A 19739-nucleotide genomic window follows, 5' to 3' on the forward strand; every position below is an offset into this window, starting at 1 on the left:
GACAGGGCCAGCCGCAGCTGGCACGGCGACGGGTGCGCGGCGACGCCCGAGTGGTGCCTCTGCCCTCCGGGCAGCTCCCTCCCCACCGCCCGTCTCGCCCCATGCCCCGCCCCGGTCGCCTCCTCCTCCCGCCGTGCAGCCGTCGCCGGTCCGTCGCGTTGTAGCCGCGAGGGCGGCCGGCCTGCCAGCGTTCACCCGGAGCCGGCCGCCTCGCTCTGCGCCGTCAGCGAACTGGCGCTCAAGATCTGGCGCGGCTGCCCCGCCGCTAGGTGGGGCCGCGACGAGGCGGGAGACCTCTGCGCGGTCGACCCCATCTCGCTGGAGGCTGCGTCTGGCCCACCCGACCTGCCTGGGCCGGAGGCGTGCTGCAGGAGGTCCCTTGGCGGACTTGGCCCTCCCGCCGGCGGGCCACGGCCTCAAGCGAGCCCGGGAGCTCCACTGGCGGGCGTCAGGGTCCCGCGGATGCCTTGGAGCGGGTCAGCGTCCTTCCACTGCACGCCGCGTTCGCGGGGGCGGGACCCGCACTGGGGCGTGAGGAGGCAGCGGCGGAGGCGGCCGGCAACGGTCCCGAGCCACGCGCCGGACGCGGCTTCCGCCGCACGCCCGCCGGACGGACCGGACCGGACGTCGGACGGTCCGGGACAACGGCCGGCTGGTGCGACGGACGACGCCAGTGACCGTCAGCAGGCTGCAGCGGGACGTCCAGAGACAGAAGGGCAGCGAGGCGCCGCCAGCACCACACCGACACACGCCGGCGCTGTCGGCGGCCGTCCCGGCGCGCCGACAGAGAAGGCGCGCCCGGTCACCGGTGCGCAGCCGGCCGGCCTGTCGAACGGCGCAGCGGGACGAGGAGCCGACCCCGCCGACCCCGCGCCAGCCCACGGCGAGCAGTCAGCTGCCGGCGGCCCGCACAAGGCGCCCAGCCCGCCGGGCGCGGCGAACGCCAGCCATGACTCGCTGGAGCCCAACGCGGGCCGATCGGACGGGCGCGGGCGGCGCGTGCGGCCGCGGCGCCGGCCGGGGTTCCATCTGATCGGGCCGACGTCGCCGGTCAGCCGGTGGACGCGGCTGGCCGGGCCGCCGGTGGCGCCGGCCGGGCCTCCGCTGGAGCCGGCCGCCGACCTGCGCCTGCCGGAGCCGGCCTGGCCGCCGCCGCCGGCATCACCCCCGGGGCCGCGCGTGCCCCGTTACCGCTGTCTGTTCTGCGGCAGCCGGTTCGACAAGCCGCAGCGGCATATGGATCACCTGGAGCGGTGTGACGCGCCCTTCCGTGGTCTGTAGGAGTGTCGGTAGCTCATTACACCCCTCAGTGTCAGTTTACACCCTTACGGGAGTCAGTTTAACGGGTGCCAGTGGTTCGCTGCGCCCCTCACTAGTCTGGGAGCGTCAGTAACACGACGTACATCGGCAAAGTGAGACGAAGCCACTTGTATCGTCACCGTTCTGGTCCAAGCGCAAGAAGGCGAACGAGACACGCCAAATGTCACGAGCGGACAACAGCACAACGGAGCAGGATACAAATGTTCTCCAGCTGGTCAGCGGGACTGCATAACGAACGCAGATGCGCAGTGGGCATCTCACGCTGAAGGATGCTGTACAGCCCGCTTTACAGTTTCATCTAGCGGTGTGTGGCCGTTCTGTGTAACAGACCAGCACGCCGAGCTCATCATAGCTTTGTGACGATGATCGCTGTGTTTTACAAATGGGACAGCTTGTGAACGCGTCTCAGCCGTGTACTTTTAACTTGCGTTGAGCTTTTTCGGCCAATATCAATCGCTAAGAGTGAGAAGGTAAGCGAACAAGAAAGAATGAATAAAACGAATGTGTGCATACGAATGTGGTGTATGAATGCTCATAAAGCGGTAATGCACATGTTTCCACTACGCCTCAAGCTTATCTCCGGCCACGAAATCCCCTATCCCAGCCGTAGTCTGCTGAGGCGTTCGCTCAAAAATCTAAACATGCCTCCTGCCTATCACGGAGCGCAATGTCCTCCGACATCCCCTGCAGCCCGTCTGAAGCAGCCCGCACCTGAGGTTGTCCAGTGCGAGACCCCGTGCCCGCCAGGTGGAGCTCCCTCGCTCGCTCTGGTCCCACACGTGACCGGTGAGGTGGGTGAAGCGGGCGCCCTGCCGTTCCGGAGGTCACGCCCTGATCCCACACGTGACCGGTGAGGTAGGTGGAATGGGAGCTCTGCCGTCCCGGGGGGTCACGCCCTGATCCCACACGTGACCGGTGAGGTGGGTGGAGCGGGCGCTCTGCCGTCCCGGGGGGTCACGCCCTGATCCCACACGTGACCGGTGAGGTAGGTGGAGCGGGCGCTCTGCCGTCCCGGAGGTCACGTCCTGATCCCACACGTGACCGGTGAGGTGGGTGGAGCGGGTGCTCTGCTGTCCCGGAGGTCACGCTCTGATCCCACACGTGACCGGTGAGGTGGGTGGAGCGGGTGCTCTGCTGTCCCGGAGGTCACGCTCTGATCCCACACGTGACCGGTGAGGTGGGTGGAGCGGGTGCTCTGCTGTCCCGGAGGTCACGCTCTGATCCCACACGTGACCGGTGAGGTGGGTGGAGCGGGTGCTCTGCTGTCCCGGAGGTCACGCTCTGATCCCACACGTGACCGGTGAGGTGGGTGGAGCGGGCGCTCTGCTGTCCCGGAGGTCACGCTCTCATCCCACACGTGACCGTGTGGTAGGTGGAGCGGGTGCTCTGCGTCCCGGAGGTCACGCTCTGATCCCACACGTGACCGGTGAGGTGGGTGGAGCGGGTGCTCTGCTGTCCCGGAGGTCACGCGTCCGGCCCGCGGCTGCCGGAGCCTGATCCAGCCGGATCGACGGCCAGCCAACCTCTGAACGGTGCGCTGCTGGCGCCCGGTACACGGCCACGATCGGTGTCAGTCTCTCAAAGCTAGTGAGAAATGGCTGCAGGGGACGTGAAGGATCTGATTCGATGTCGTTTACCGTAACACGTACAGATGCCCACCTGGGCGTCTGTGACTGCCATTGGCCTTACCTGATCTTGGCGGGAAACGCAAGGTACGCTCGGACCTGGCTTGACTGGGCTAGAACCAATGCTCACCCAGTCCTATTTCGCTAGCGTTGTCAGTACTTAGCTGCGTCAGACAGAAGCCAGCTTTTCACGCGTGTGTTAAAGACCTTCTGGCATTCTCCGCTTGCCCCGTGATCTGGCCCCACAGACCCGTGACCCGTGTCACCAGGTGACCCAACACCATGACCCGGGCCTGACCCCGACTGACCTGACGCGACCCTCCATCCCAGCACGCCAGGCCACCAGGTGACCTAACCCCCTCTGACCCGGACCTGACCTCGACCGACCTGACCTGATCCTCCACCTCCGCACGCCAGGTCATCAGGTGACCTGACTCCTTGACCCGGACCCGACCACGACTGACCTGTCCTGGTCCTCCACCAGCCGGTCGCAGAAGACGCGGTACACCTCGTGCACCCAGAGCCGGACCAGCTTGGCGGCGTCGGGCAGCTGGGCGCACGGCACCAGCAGCACGCCCCGAATCACACGCGCCATGTCACGCAGGTTGAACACGTAGTGCGACTTGGCCGGCGTCGGCAGGAACGTGCTCACCATCGCCGCGTACACCGTCCGCGTGGCCTCCACCAGCGTCTGGCGGGGTCAGAGCGCGGCCGGACGCCGGGTCACAGGGTCGGTCAGGGGTCGTAGCAGGTCGGGACGGGTGAGATGAGCCAGTGTGTCGAAGAGCGGGCCAGGAAGCCGGGGCGGAGATGATGAGGTTCACGCGGTGGACTTGGTGGTGGAGCGGGTAGTGGGGCGGTCAGCGTGGTCGGAGTAGAGCATCAGAAGCTGGGTCACAAGCCGGGCCAGACGACCACCAAAGGTGAGGGGCAGACAGTATGTCAGACCTCGGTCACTGGTCTCTAAGAAAGTGGGCCGGGCTAGGTGGAGCGATGGATCAGCTACCCGCGTCTTTAATTCAGTCGGCACTTGCCTCGTTCATGCTTTACGGGCGCCTAGCCTCTCCGTGCCCTTCGTCACCATCCGGGCCCCTCACAGACTCCACACGCCCCTCCCAGCCCGACTCACAACACCAGCCATTCCCACGCTGTTACACCACATCTCAAAGACCCCCCACCCAGACCAACATCACCCAGCCCTGCTGGGTGATGTTGGTCTGGTGGTCCCCCCCCCCCTGGTTGGTCCCCCCCCCCCTCCCACCGCCGTCCTCACCCTGCCGAAGCGGGCCACTGCCGTGTCGAAGCCCTTGGCGAAGTGCCAGTCGACGATGGCGCCGAAGATCTTGTTGAGCACCTCGTCGCGGAACTCGTCGATGCCGATGACGTTCAAGTGGCGCACGAACCGGCCCGTCACGTCGTTTCGGCCGCCGCCCGGAGGGCCCATGGCCGACACAAACAGCTGACGGGGACGGCCAGAGGTCAGGTCAGGGGACGAGGGCACAGGTCAGGGGTCGGTTGAGTGGTTTTGGGCACCGCGGGCTGGCCGACATGAGTGGCCGGCTAGGACAGCGAGAGAGGTCAGGGGTCAGACGCGGCGGCGAGCGAGGTCGGAGATCAGGGGGCACCGCTGGGGTCAGGGTTCGGCAGAGCGGGGTCGGAGGTCAGACGCGGCGGCGAGCGAGGTCGGAGATCAGGTGACACCGCTGGGGTGAGCGTTCAGCAGAGCGGGGTCGCAGGTCAGAAGAGCAGTCAGGGTGTGCGCAGCAACGCCAAGTATGCGGAGGATTACGCGCAGAAGAACCCTCGCCGCAGAATTACCTGCTTGCCGCGTCATGTACAATAATAAATACGACACAATGAGGTGATCGGGCTTTCGGAGCAACGCACCACAGCCATCAAGTGCCAGTGCTATTCACCAACGGGCTAACCAATCATTAGATATCACCGGATATCGATATCGATATCGATGTCGATATCGATGCCGATATCACATACCAAGTCGGTATGTCATAACTCAACAGATCAGCAGGGTCACTAGAACGCCACGGGGGGCTACCAGCATTTACGTCACAGCACGCACCTCAAATAGTAGATCAGCCTAGAACCAACCCGACCCTACACTTACGTACATCTCAAATGGACAGCTCAGGTCGGTACGAGACAGGTGAAAATGTTATGGCGTCGCAGACTCAAACAGTTTAAACTAAGCTCAACACGCGCACAGGTGGCCGGTTGAATACCCCGGGCTCGGGGGCTCAATTTCATCCATTGAGATTTCAAAATCTAAGAGAGCTAGGGACACTGAAGTCGCGGAGTTAGTTAGCCCGTGTGTGAACTCACTTGTGACAAAAATTTGTAGTTCCTAGGTCAAGACCTTACGGTAAAATAAGGTCAAACAAGATCAAACTCTACTGGTTTTCATTTTGACGTCAATGACCTTGTGTGACCTTTACAGGTCAGGGTGCCAAAAAATACGGATTGCTTCCAATTTGTCATTTGAATAAGTGTCAAGAATTACGCTAGGCGGTATGCTTTTAGAAACAAAATGTCGACCTGGGTCATTTAAGGTTAGTGACCTACTCTGACCTCTAAGATGTCCATGCAATATGGCTGTTGCGTTTCCTGTAATAGATTCGAAATGAGGACCAGAAACTACCTCATACAACAATCTTTTGAGTAAAAAACGGGCTGGTTTAGACCTCGGCCCGGCCTTCAAACCTGACCTTAAGCCAATGGAATTTGTGATTCTAAATTCAAATGTTTCTTTGCCTAAGAACCTACTTCAGGCTTGTATGGCTTTGTCTCACATTCCGATGCCCGATCAGGTCGGACGATTATCTACGAATGCCTTTCGCTGAGAGCCACGGCCTGCATTTGGCCCGCCATGTATCAGCAACCTTACAAGGCACATATAATTTGTACACCAAAAGATCAGCTATTCAATTGGCCACAGCTGTGCAAAGCTTGGCACGATTGAGCCCCGCCTCCGAAAGTCATTCTGGGAAAACCTTCGGGGTTCAAAATGTCCTCCCTTCGCCCACTCTCCTCCCCACCCCCACCCGCGCGAGAATTCACGACCAGAACGACCGAAAAGCAACATAGACGCGCGGTATCTGGGGTCGCAAGCCTGTCCAGCAGCGCCGGCGCTGCCACTTACCACGTCGATGAGCTTCAGCGTGGAGGTGTCCTTCTTGTCGTACCAGTGGCCGTGGTCGATCCACTGGCGCAGCAGCTCAACCGGCGGCTGCGCGCCGTACTTCTCCTTCTGCGGCATGTTGAGGTCGTCGACGAACACGACGCACTTGCGGCCCATCACGGGGCCGAACACGCCCTTCCGCCGCCTGGCGGCCAGAGGGGGAAACGGCGGGTTCAGACAGACGCCGGACAGGCAAATAAGGGAAACGGTGAGGCGCCAAACCCAGCCTGACGGGCAGGCAGCAAAAATGATGAGAGGAAAGCTGAGCGAGGACAGCGAGCGCTGGACAAGGGCGTCCGGAGAGCAGGTGTGAGCAGCCAAACATCAAGACCGATGTGGCTGGCAAGCTGCGACGCGCCTTTCTGCATGACGTTACAGCTGTGACAGCCACCTGCGGCGTACTGCGCGACCCCGTGGGCATGCTGCGGCTCACTGTTCGCCAGTCCAGCGTGGAGGCAATACTCTCGCGCGCCGCTGTGCCGCAGCCTAACGGGCCCCGGTCCCGTCAGCGCCCCACCTGACTGGCGCCTCCTCCTCAGCTGTCCTCCTCGCCTGGGCTGGACGAGCAGCCCGGACGTGACCACAGCCCGGACGTGACCACAGCCCGGACGTGGCCACATGTCCAGCCCGGACGTGACCACATGTCCAGCCCGGGCGTGACCACATGTCCAGCCCGGACGTGACCACATGTCCAGCCCGGACGTGACCACATGTCCAGCCCGGACGTGACCACATGTCCAGCCCGGACGTGACCACAGCCGCCAGTCTCGCTCTCACCTGTCCTCGTCACCTGTCCTCCTCGTCTGGACTGAACGCCCATCTCTCACCTGTCCTCCTCGTCTGGACTGACCGCCCATCTCTCACCTGTCCTCCTCGTCTGGACTGAACGCCCATCTCTCACCTGTCCTCGTCTGGACTGAACGCCCATCTCTCACCTGTCCTCCTCGTCTGGACTGAACGCCCATCTCTCACCTGTCCTCCTCGTCTGGACTGAACGCCCATCTCTCACCTGTCCTCCTCGTCTGGACTGAACGCCCATCTCTCACCTGTCCTCCTCGTCTGGACTGAACGCCCATCTCTCACCTGTCCTCCTCGTCTGGACTGAACGCCCATCTCTCACCTGTTCTCCTCGTCTGGACTGACCGCCCAGCCCCCTGGTCAGCCTGGAGGTCACCACAGTCCCCAGCGCCGCTCTCGCCTGTCCTCCTCACCTGTCCTCCTCGTCTGGACTGACCGCCCAGCCCCCTGGCCAGCCCGGACGTCACCACAGTCCCCAGCGCCGCCCTCACCTGTCCAGCTTGCTCATGACGATGTCCTGCGTCTGGCCGGCCGAAGTGCGCGCCGAGAAGCTGATCATGTTGAGCACGTAGCGCTCGCGCGGCAGCTGCGCCAGGAAGCTGTTGGTGATGGCCGACTTGCCGGTACCGGTGGGGCCCACCATCAGCACGGGCACGCCGTGCGCCAGGTACGTGTCGAGCAGGAACGACTGGCGCGCCGTCTCGTCCGTGGCCACGGTCAGCTCGCTCACCTGGCGCCGGGCGCGGCCGGGCCGCCGGTTAGCCGGCGTCGGCCGCGATCGGCTGCGGACGCGCTCACGCACGTTGGCAGTGCGTCAGCCGACTCTGTCACGTCATGAACGGTCACGGCCGCCCAGGACGTGCCATTGGGATTGGAAGCCGTTTTGAACATCTCACGCGGAGTACGTGCTGCCACAACAGCCAGGTTTTCTGGCCGGGCTGACTATCCCCAGCGGCGGCCGGCCGGGCGCGGGTGGCCGGCCGCTGGCTCCGGCGGTAGCCGGGAAGGCCGGCCCCGGCGGGCCCTACCTTGGCGTTGGCCGGGATCTGCAGCTGCTCCTTGTCGACCGTGTCGATCCAGCGCACCCATCGGCCTGTGTCGCGCTTCTCGTACATGAAGTCGTACAGGAGGCCGCTCTCGGGGCAGAGCTGGCTGCGGGAGACGAGAGGCAGCGCGCGTCGTCATCCGATCTCGAGCGGGACACGCTAAGCTCTGCATCAGTCCTGCATCCCCCACCCCCGACACTCACGCGACACTGTCGGGCCTCTCTCCAAACAGCTGGTGGCTGTGGAGCGCGCTGCGGCGGACGTCGGCTCGCCATCCAGGCAGCGGGACCTCAGCGGACCGCGAGCGACGCGAGCGCCACAGCGCACAGCAGACCGCGAGAGACGCGAGCGCCACAGCGCACAGCAGACCGCGAGCGACGCGAGCGCCACAGCGCACAGCAGACCGCGAGAGACGCGAGCGCCAGAGCGCACAGCGGACCGCTGTCCGAGTGCAGCGGACGGTCGAACACACAGCGCTGTTCCCGAGCCGCGCACTGGACACGCTACGGTCGGCACAAGACACCTGTCATCAGCAGTGCATTCTCGGCTGCGGACGCAGTCTCCGGCACCGGCCGCAGTCTGTCCGCCGGCTCGCTCGGCCGGCGGCTGCTGTGCGCCCGCGCAGCGGGGCGTCATGTTTGCGAGACGGTAGCACGCGGCTCGCCGGCGCCGACCGCCCTCCCGCCGGCAACAGTGGACCGCCCTCCCGCCGGCAACAGTGGACCGCCCCCCCCCCCCCGCCGGCAACAGTGGACCGCCCTCCCGCCGGCAATAGTGGACCGCCCTCCGCCAGCAATGGTGGACAGCCCTCCCGCCGCCAATAGTGGACCGCCCCCCCCCCCCCGCCGGCAACAGTGGACCGCCCTCCCGCCGGCAACAGTGGACCGCCCCCCCCCCCCGCCGGCAACAGTGGACCGCCCTCCCGCCGGCAATAGTGGACCGCCTCCCGCCAGCAATGGTGGACAGCCCTCCCGCCGCCAATAGTGGACCGCCCCCCCCCCCCCCCGGCAACAGTGGACCGCCCTCCCGCCGGCAACAGTGGACCGCCCCCCCCCCCGCCGGCAACAGTGGACCGCCCTCCCGCCGGCAACAGTGGACCGCCCCCCCCCCCCGCCGGCAACAGTGGACCGCCCTCCCGCCAGCAATGGTGGACAGCCCTCCCGCCGCCAATAGTGGACCGCCCTCCCGCCGGCAATGGTGGGGCTGGCTGTACGGCCGTGTCGGCCTGCCATCTGGCCGGCGACCCCTTGCCGAGCTTGAAGGACTTGGGCTTGGGGTACTCCTTGTTGGTGCCCAGCAGAATGTCCCGGAGCAGCGCGTCGAACGCGACTCTGCTCTCAGTAGTCATCAGAGCACCGATCGACCAGGGCAGGCAGAACACGAACAGGCCCTGTAACAGACGCCACGACACCCGGCTCCAGCAGGGTAGGCAGAGCACGAACAGGCCTTGTAACAGACGCCACGACACCCGGCTCCAGCAGGGCAGACAGAACACGAACAGGCCCTGTAACAGGCGCCACGACAACCGGCTCCAGCAGGGCAGACAGAACACGAACAGGCCCTGTAACATACGCCACGACACTCGGCTCCAGCAGGGTAGGCAGAGCACGAACAGGCCCTGTAACAGACGCCACGACACCCGGCTCGAACACAGCACAGACAGACCAGGAAAGGCAGAACGTGAACAGGCCCTGTAACAGACGCCACGACACCCGGCTCCCGCAGGGAAGACAGAACACGAACAGGCCCTGTAACAGACGCCACGACACCCGGCTCGAACACAGCACAGACAGACCAGGGAAGGCAGAACGTGAACAGGCCTTGTAACAGACGCCACGACACCCGGCTAGAACAGAGCACCAATCGACCAGGGCTGGCAGAACACGCGCAGGCCCTGTAACCCAAGCTGCGACACCCGGCTCGAGCACATCATCGACCGACCGAGGCGGGCAGGTCAGGCCCGCCTGCGTTAGCCGAGGCCCGCCTCCGTTACTGACCTGGACCCAGTTGGTCAAGTTGTTGGGGTGGATCGGGTCCTTGCCGGGCTGTGTGGACTCGGCTATCTCGTCCAGCATGCACGTGTACAGCTTGGTGAAACACTGCCGGCGCGCATACCCCGTCAGACAGCCAGCAGCGGGGTCTGCTGCAGAGCTCTGCAGCTGACACGTGCCGGGAGTGTAGCGCAATGGTGAAGGTGCCGGTCTTCTGGTCAGGTTGCGTGAGGATACAGAGCCGCAAGCATGAGGCCGTCTGCTATTGAAAGGCGTCTCCCCCCCCCCCCCCCCCCCCTCCTCAATATGACAACCAGCGTTAATTCATCACGCCCGGAGCAGCTACTTAACGACCCCGGCTTTGGGCAGTCAACTACACAGCGACCCTGGCTTTGGATTTTTGACGATTCTGAGCGGGTGGCCCGTTCAGAATCGTGGCGTCACCTACCGACCTCCCTTCCTCCCCCCAACCGGGTCCACCTGACATCCATTCCCCCAACCGGGTCCACCTGACATTCATGTTCCACCCCAACCGGGTCCACCTGATATTCATGTTCTACCCCAACCGGGTCCACCTGACATCCATATTCCACACCAAGCGGGTCCACCTGACATCGATGTTCCACCCCAACCAGGTCCACCCGACATCCATGCCCCACCCCAACCGGGTCCACCCGACATCCATGCCCCACCCCAACCAGGTCCACCTGACATCCATATTCCACCCCAACTGGGTCCAACTTGACATCCATGTTCCACCCCAACCGGGTCCACCTGACATCCATGTTCCACCCCAACCGGGTCCACCTGACATCCATGTTCCACCCCAACCGGGTCCACCTGACATCCATGTTCCACCCCAACCGGGTCCACCTGACGTCCATGCCCTACCCCAACTGGGTCCACCTGACATCCATGTTCCACCCCAACCGGGTCCACCTGACATCCATGTTCCACCCCAAGCGGGTCCACCCGACATCCATGCCCCACCCCAACCGGGTCCACTACCTGAATCCAATTCCACCAACTGGGTCCACTGACATCCATGTTCCACCCCAACCGGCGTCCACCTGACATCCATGTTCCACCCACCGGGTCCACCTGACATCCATGTTCGCAACCACAACCGGGTCCACCTGACATCCATTTCCACCCAACCGGTCCACCGACATCCATGCCCACCCCAACTGGGTCCACCTGACATCCATGCCCCACCCCAACGCCGCCAACCGGGTCCACCTGCCGGTCCAGCTGCTTGCCCACCCAGGTCCACTGACGTGTCCCACTCCAACCGGATCCACCTGACAGGCGTGCTCCCGTACCGACCCCAGGACTGGAGCCCGCCGCCGCACCGCCGGTCAGCTGCTTACCCAGACGAGGTGCAGGTCCGACGTCCGCATGAACACCTTGGCCTGTGCTTGAGGAACCGCAGCAGCGGGTCCACCAACCACTCGAACATGTCGTCGATGCTGGCCCTCAGCTCGTCGGTGATGGCCTCGGGCAGCGTGGTCAGGTACGAGTCCTGTGGCGGGTGGCGTCAGCGCGTTCACACGAGGGCTGGGGCACGGTGTGTGGGAGCATGGAGAGCGTGCTTCGGAGGGTACCGCGGCCAGGCGGCGGCGAGCCGGGGGACGCCTGACTGAAGTATCATAGTTTCGAGATTCGCTCCCGGCTTTGCGATGTTTTTTTCTGCGGTCAGACTGCCAAACTGATTGGCAGCCAGACTGGCAGCCAGACTGGCGGCCAGAATGCATTCGCGAAGCCATCGGTACTCGTTCCAGAAGTGCCTGTGCCCTGCGACCCGCGGGATAAACCCGGCAGAGCCTGCGCGGCACAAGCAGCGACACTAACGCCTCTGGCGGCGACAGCCCGTAACCGAGCCGCGCACTGGCGCCTGGGCGCGTACCACTCTGCATCAGAGTACGGCGCCGGGCTATATCACGGCGGAAGGTACCGGACCGCACCAGCGTCCGTCACAGGTCGGCACTGGACCATCCTAGGCCGGCACCGCACCGCACCAGCGTCCGTCACAGGTCGGCACTGGACCATCCTGGTCCGGTACCGCACCGCACCAGCGTCCGTCACAAGTCGGCACTGGACCATCCTAGTCCGGCACCGCACCGCACCAGCGTCCGTCACAGGTCGGCACCGGACCATCCTAGTCCGATACCGCACCGCACCAGCGTCCGTCACAGGTCGGCACTGGACCATCCTAGTCCGGTACCGCACCGCACCAGCGTCCGTCACAGGTCGGCACCGGACCATCCTAATCCGGTACCGCACCGCACCAGCGTCCGTCACAGGTCGGCACTGGACCATCCTAGTCCGGTACCGCACCGCACCAGCGTCCGTCACAGGTCGGCACTGGACCATCCTAGTCCGGTACCGCACCGCACCAGCGTCCGTCACAGGTCGGCATCGGACCATCCTAGTCCGGTACCGCACCGCACCAGCGTCCGTCACAGGTCGGCACCGGACCATCCTAGTCCGGTACCGCACCGCACCAGCGTCCGTCACAGGTCGGCACCGGACCATCCTAGTCCGGTACCGCACCGCACCAGCGTCCGTTACAGGGCGGCACCGGACCGTGCGGGCGGGGGGGGGGGGGCGTCGGACCGCGGCCCGGCCGCGTCGCGGACCGAGCCGCACCTTGATGGGCCGCCAGCCCAGCTGGTGCGGCTCCAGGTAGATCATGCCGCAGCGGGAGACGGTGGCCGGCGAGGCCTGCTCCAGGTCGGCCGGCTCGAAGATCAGGTTCATGGCGGAGCTCATCTGCGGGAGGGCGGCGGCGGCCACATGAGACCAGGGCACCGGAGCGAGACCCGGAGATCGGCGACCAGAGCGGGTCGGCACCGCTGGGGCAGTCGTGAGATTCACGGCGCTCGGGGGTGGAGAGAAGTCACTGGCAGATGTCAGTCAGGAGACAGAGGGGACTGCGGGACGGGCGAAGGGCACCAGACTGACATCAGACTGCCAGTCAGACTGCCAGTCAGACTAGCACGCTGCCGGCACTCGCGAACGACAAGGCTGTGTTTCCGTAGTTTCCTCGATCACGTATTACCTAAACGGCCACGTATTACTTAAACGGCCACGTGTTGCCGACACCTAAAGCACCCCTCGCCACATGCATGCAGGCCAGTCCCCGGCGACTGGACGCCTCCCCCTCCGGCGCCAGCCGCCGCCCCGCCACCTGAATGATCTCGCCGGACATGAGGCACAGCTTCTTGTTGTCGTCCAGCACGGTGTTCATGTTCTCGATCCAGACGGCGTCCACTGGGCCGTCGAACAGGATCCACTTGCGGTCGGGCGTCACCGACTGCGCGAAGTCGCGGAAGCTGTTGGCCAGCACACCTGGCGGCAGGGGCAGACGCCGCGCATGCTCAGCAGCGGCGCCCGGGGGCTCGGAATCGTGACATGGTGTCTCTGGCAAACCATGGCGATTGAACAGGTCAGGGTCGGCAACGTGTTGTCGTTCCGAGTCAAGGCAAGCAAGCGGCCTTAGCACAAGGTTTGCTGGAGACATGCCAGGCACAACAATAATGCCCCGCGGAAAAAATGCAAAAAGAGGTTTGCGAGATATTGGAACTGAATTAACCTTCGAGAGATGAAAGTATAAAGGTCACCACAAACGCGTCAGCCTCAGAACAAGGAGCAAGAAGTGAGCGGGGTGCGTTATTACGTCGCGCGAGTCAAACAACCTCGTACAGTTGCCGCGACAGGCACCGAACAGGTCTGCTGATCGGGACCAGAGTCTGGGCACGCTGAGCTGTCAGAGCGAGTTTCGCCCGGCTCGCTTCAGCACGCGGGTGTGTGCCGCTCTTACCGTCCGACCACTCGTGCGAGACGGCATCGAAACATCCGTACAGCTGGCCCATGGTGATCGCCTTCGGGTTGATGATCTTGTACTGGACGGCGTTCTCGGCCATGCTTGTGTTGCCGGACGCGTGGATGATGGTCAGCGCGTCGGCCAGCACCTGACGTCACGTCACGTCACGTCACGACACGACACGAGACACGACACACCACGTCACGTTACGACACGACACGAGACCGCCACACCACGCCACGCCACGCCACGCCACGCCACGCCACGCACGCCACGCCACGCCACGCCACGCCACGCCACGCCCGCCACGCCACGCCACGCCACGCCACTCCACGCCACCGCCACGCCACGCCACGCCACGCCACGCCGCGCCCGCCACGTCACGACGTCACGTCACCTCACGACACCTCACGTCACGCCACGCTACGTCACGACACGACACGACACGACACGTCACATCACGTCACGACACGTCACGTCACGTCACGTCACGTCACGTCACACCACGTCACGTCACGTCACCTAACGGCACATCACGTCACGACACGACACGACACGAACGTCACGTCACGTCACCTCACGACACCACGACACCTCACGCCACGTCACGCCACGACACGTCGCCGGTCGGCGGGCGCAGAGCCCGGCTGATAATGACGGTGGACGCTGATGCATGGGGATGGCCAGGCTGCTGTGCTGGGAAGGCGCACCCGGGCCGCGTGCGTGCAGCGAAGGGAAGAAGCCAACCAGACGGAAAAGCTGGACGGGAGGCTCACGATATCTAAACCGAATATCTGCGCCGGGCGGGTGTTTTGCTGGAAGGCCATTGTCCCGGAACGACGAGTTTTGTTGAGTCAAAGAACAGCGCAAATCGCGCATCAGTTTTCTGTCGAACGAACGGCTGGAGTCACAGCGGGCGGAGGGCGATCACCTAACCAGCCTAGCACAGTCCTCCCTTCAAACGGCTTCTACCGCCGCTCCGAGCCTGGACGATCACAGTAATGTGCGTGTAGCGGGCTCCACCGAGCACGCGGGCGGCAGAGCGAGCCGGAGGGAGTCGGAGGGAGCCGGAGGGAGCCGGAGGGGCCGGAGGGGGGCGGAGGGAGCCGGAGGGAGCCGGAGACGCACCTGGTAGGCACACGTCTTGCCGCCCATGGGGTCGCCGACCACCATCAGACCGTGGCGCACCAGGATCATCTCGTACACCTGGATGATCTTATCTGAAACGAGAGGCGGCTGTCTGGCGGTGCCTGCTGTGACGGCGGTCGGCGTGGAGCCCTGCGCAGGGGGCGTCATGCCTCACAGCCGGGTCACGCTGTCAGGAGAATGGGCGCCGGTAGATCACTGCGGTGGTGATTGGTACAACGTTTGGTTATCCCACAGCTCCGTGGGATAACCAAGTGCTGTTAGTTCATGGATGTGGGCGCTTGTCACTGGCCACACCGAAGCCCTCGAGGTCAGGGGCAGTCATCCAATAACCGTCGGGCCAAGCTGTGAGCCAAATTGGAAGCGAAGAGAAGTGACAGAATAATAGTGAAGAAAGACACTTTGGCACACAACTTTGGTCGAAAAGACAGGACCCGGCTCTCGCCCCTAAGGCTTTTTCTCCCGGTTTTAAAGGCGAGTACGTTACTTAAAGCGGAAGGCTAGTGCTCCCTAGGTGTCTGATATGTGTACTTGAATGACTTCAATGAAGCCTTTAACGTGAGGCGCCTGTCCAGCATTTTAACTTCCCTTATATTATTCTGCCGGACTGTTTACTATCGCTCTTCTTTCTATCACGAACCAGCCTCAGTTTACACACAATCATACAAGAGCAGTTGTCCAACGTAGTTACACTGTCAGCACTATCAACAGTCCCTGAATCGACCCAGGCCTGCTGAACCGCCAATGAGCGGCATTTAACACAAATCATTAACGACAGGTTACACCCATCCTGCCCTCCTTGGCCGGTGGCGCTGCACCAAATGGACGTGGACGCACTCAAACTCCCCCAACGTCAGCCTAGCCGGCGACTACGCGGCGGGACACCCGCGGCCGCAGACGCACCGATGAACCAGGGCACCGGCTGCAGGTTACGCCTGGCGATGGCCTCGTGCAGCGCGTCCAGGAGCACCTCGTAGTCCGGCTTGGGCAGCACCACGCCCGGGAACAGGTCGCTGATGATGCCGGCGAACAGCGGCACGTCCTTCCAACAGCATCATCCGTCAAGGAACGGCCGGTCTGGACGAATCAGCCCGCCAGCGCAACGCCGTTTGCGTCAAAAACACCGATGACGGCGGCACTTTGCGTTTTGCGCAACACAACACAATGTTTTGCTTGCCAATCCGATTGCAGCCGTCACGAATAGGCCTCCTTTTACCATCTGAACCAGATCCCATTCAAGGTTACCGTTTTAATATAATCCAGCTAGGGAAGCGTGACTGAGTTGGCTGAAAGGACGTTTTTGCTACCTGTTAAAAGGGGGTGCTGAAATAACCACCTTGAAGTTCATCAGCGGGGCCTACATCCCTGCTTTCCTTGAGACCTATAACCCCCTAGTTCCTGAGCCATACGCCCGTAAAGACGTGCAGACTATTTGGTGAAGACTATTTCAAGATTATTCGGGCGTGCATAATGCTGTAGAAACGTCATTCAGATCCTGCCCCTCATTTCGTCATGCAGCGCAACGGCCAAGAAGGAAATAATCGACAAATCGTTCGTATTTGGCGTTTGTTAGCGTGATTTCCAAATGTAACGGCGCTGGTTGGCTCTCAGCCAATGTTGCGCAGGCTGTGAAAGATTCAATCACGAATCACTTTTGGTGTTAAATAACACAAGAAGTTGGACATCCTTCCTAGCTGTGACGGGAAAGACTTGCAATGGAATAACTTAAGAAAAGCGCCACAACAGAATACGTGAAAACAAGTAAACAAATTTAAGCAACGAGTACGTATGCAAGAACATCACGAGAGACGGCCAAAGCACGAGCACAAAACGATGTTATGTTCATCAAACACCCCGCACGGCCACGGCCACATCTGAGGAGATTTAAGTACTACAAGTGAGTGCCTGTGTAGCAGCTTCGCACGGCCAGATTAACAGCAGCTCAGCGTCATACAAACATTGCATGACACAATCAAGCAATGACGTATTGAAGAGCATATTCAATAAATAGGCAAATTGTCTTGCCTAAAACAGCCATTCCTACGTAAAAGCATGCCAATAGTTACAAGTGAGCTTTTTGATAATTCTGAGGCTTGTTTTAGTATCTTCAAACATGATCTCCCCCCACCTTGAAAAGAGGATTAGGAGGCAGCACAAAGAAAACGAGGGTGAGATGGTACAAGCCACCTCAGTGGACGGCCTGGCTGGTTTCAACCCCGAGCAACAGCGTCACGTCATGGTTTAGCCCCCGCTCCAGCTGTCTGACTCCGCCGGGGAACAATGCTGGCAATTTCAGCACCACTGACCACCGCTGTCTTGTGTTGCTCCGCGCATGCTCGTGGGGAGAAGCCAGCAGCGAAGCACCAGCACCTACGCACCCTCGGAGCCGACGCCGCCGGAGCTGGGCGGGTGGCGGCCGGGCACGCTGACCTACCTGCGACAGGAACTTGGGCAGGTTGACGTCCTGGATGGCGCGCAGCACCAGCACCGACTCGTCGACGTCGGGCAGCTTGAGCTTGAGGTTGCCGGCCGCCGTCAGCACCGCCTTGACCGCCCGCATTCCTGGCGGAGAGGCTGGCAGCACCACGGTCCACGGACAGCTCGGGCGCCTGCGCCGACCGGCCGCACACCCCCGGGACTGACCGAGGCCGGTACTACTGAGCAGCCGGCACAGCACTGGGGCACGCCGTGTTCCCACCTGGCAGCCGGCGAGTCGCTGCGAGCATGCTGCTGACAAGATAGCTCTGGCGCCTATGCACTGTGTCTGCTGTGACGGATAATCATGTGCTTGCTACAACCAGCACCACTCACTACAACTCACGAGCTGAAGGTGTTAAGCTGTGTAACTGAGCGAGGCTCGTCTGGGCCCCGCTCAGCAGCCCTCAGTGTCAAAGCTGCTGGACATCACGGGAGCTAGAGCACGGCCCCAGCTGCCTGAGGCCAGCATTCTTGGTGCTGGGATGCATATACGCCATGCGCTGCTGCACGACATCGGGACATCCCATCCCATCCCACACCACAGTCGGCAAAACACGCATCACAGCTGTTGTTCGACTCTTTACTACTCTACTCTACTACTCCTATCTCTACTATTCTGCTCATACTACTACTCCCTATCTACTTCCATATATCTACTACTCCCTATATGAGAACTACTCCCATCCACACGGAGGCACCGCGGGGCGAGCCGCGCGGGCGCCCTCACACACGCCAGCTCTCGGCCCGGAGCTGCGCGGCGACGTCCGGCCTCACCGTAGTCGTAGTGGTGCTGCGAGGAGAGCTGTTCGGAGCACAGCCGGTACGTGTCCACGATCTTGCCGGCCAGGCTGGCGGCGCGGGCGGGGTCGGCGAGGTCAGCGGACAGCGGTCAGCGGCCGCCGGCGGCGGCGGCGGCGGCGGCGGCGGCTCGCGGGCCCCGGCCTCCCTGGCCGCTCCAGCGGCACGGCCCGGCGCCGGGGCGCCCGCCGCGCCCGCCGCAGCTCCACCACAGGCGCCACGTGCCCCTCGGCCCACTCGGCAAGTGAGCGTAGGGTCGATTTCGGAATGGTCAGTACGGAGTTCCGTGGATTTTCAGATGTCCAGACTAGTACTGCAGTCACTGGCTGAAAATATACCAACAGTGCGGTGTCATGGCCCAATCGCTTCCGGGTTCGGAAGTGCCCCCTGTTCTTACTCTGTATGTAAGTGCCCCCTGTTCTTACGCCCGGAGCCCCCTGTTCCATACTCTGTATGGAACAGGGAGCTTCGATAACAACCCAATCAGCTGACGGCCATCGGGAGAGAGTGATCGCCGGGCTGCCAAACATCACTGAGACCGTTCCCCCCACCCCTCCCCAGCCTCTGGCGGTCATCGAGCATCCCCCATAAGTCTAGCACTCTGACGCCCGGCAAGGCCATCCTACAAGACCTACCCCCTGGCGGTCATGAAGCCGAACGAGTAGAGCGAGATCTCGCCGATCATGGCGTAGTCGGGCACCATCATGGCCACTGTCCGGAACAGCACCTTCAGGTTGTCGGGCAGCTCCTGTCGGCCGGCGTACCTGGACCAGGGCGACGGCCGGCGTCACTGACCGGCCTCCGCTCGCACTCGCTCACACTCGCTCACACTCGCACATATTCCCTAACACTCGCTCATACTCGCTCACTCGCTGACACTCGCACATATTCGCTGACACTCGCTGACACTCGCTCATACTCGCACACACTCCGTCACACTCGCTCATACTCGCTCACTCGCTCAAACTCGCACATATTCGCCCACACTCGCTCATACTCGCCCACTCGCTCGCATTCGCTCGCACCCGCTTACGCTCGCACACACTCCCTCACACTCGCACATATTCGCTCACACTCGCTCATACTCGCTCACTCGCTCACACCTGCTCACACTGCCGTCCATCCCGCGGCACTGGCGCCAGGCAGACGCCGGTGGGCGCCGCACGAGGCCACACAGTCGGAGCACGCTGTGCGAACGGCAGAATGGGTGGCTTCTGACGCATGGTGGGTCACGGGAGGGAACGGACAGGTCATGGTGAGACGACCGACACTGACTGATAGGAAGGATGTGCCAGGAGCTCAAGAATGAATCTATGGACCCGGATCTGTGGATCCGGATCTGTGGACTGGAACCTGTGTGCCTGGATCTATGTACATGTATCTATGGGTATATAACCTAGATCCAGATCCATAGTGTGGATCTAAAGAAGAGTGATCTATGAATGTACGGATCTCTGGTCCCATAGTCTTCCGGGCTCCGACCCTGGCTCCTGAAGCTGGTCTCAGTGACACAGC

General features: G+C 62.6%; 1 protein-coding gene across 1 annotated transcript in view; it reads right to left on the bottom strand.

Moving 5' to 3' along the window:
* The window catches only part of LOC119095228 (dynein heavy chain 3, axonemal-like), a gene marked incomplete at its 3' end in the record, with an annotated part of 61918 nt that overhangs the window by 28398 nt on the left and 13781 nt on the right, over window positions 1-19739 (bottom strand). Inside the window, 17 exon segments of the mRNA XM_037218097.1 lie at window positions 3410-3636; window positions 4219-4404; window positions 6103-6286; window positions 7431-7669; window positions 7968-8091; window positions 9230-9375; window positions 9983-10084; window positions 11347-11388; window positions 11421-11498; window positions 12626-12748; window positions 13167-13327; window positions 13800-13950; window positions 14931-15022; window positions 15852-15990; window positions 17383-17510; window positions 18201-18274; window positions 18860-18988. Of these exon segments, the coding sequence (XP_037073992.1) occupies window positions 3410-3636; window positions 4219-4404; window positions 6103-6286; window positions 7431-7669; window positions 7968-8091; window positions 9230-9375; window positions 9983-10084; window positions 11347-11388; window positions 11421-11498; window positions 12626-12748; window positions 13167-13327; window positions 13800-13950; window positions 14931-15022; window positions 15852-15990; window positions 17383-17510; window positions 18201-18274; window positions 18860-18988 (2325 nt within the window).

This window comes from Pollicipes pollicipes, unplaced genomic scaffold, assembly GCF_011947565.3.
Source record: "Pollicipes pollicipes isolate AB1234 unplaced genomic scaffold, Ppol_2.1 Scaffold_4219;HRSCAF=4965_pilon_pilon_pilon, whole genome shotgun sequence".
NCBI classification, from domain to species: domain Eukaryota; kingdom Metazoa; phylum Arthropoda; class Thecostraca; order Pollicipedomorpha; family Pollicipedidae; genus Pollicipes; species Pollicipes pollicipes.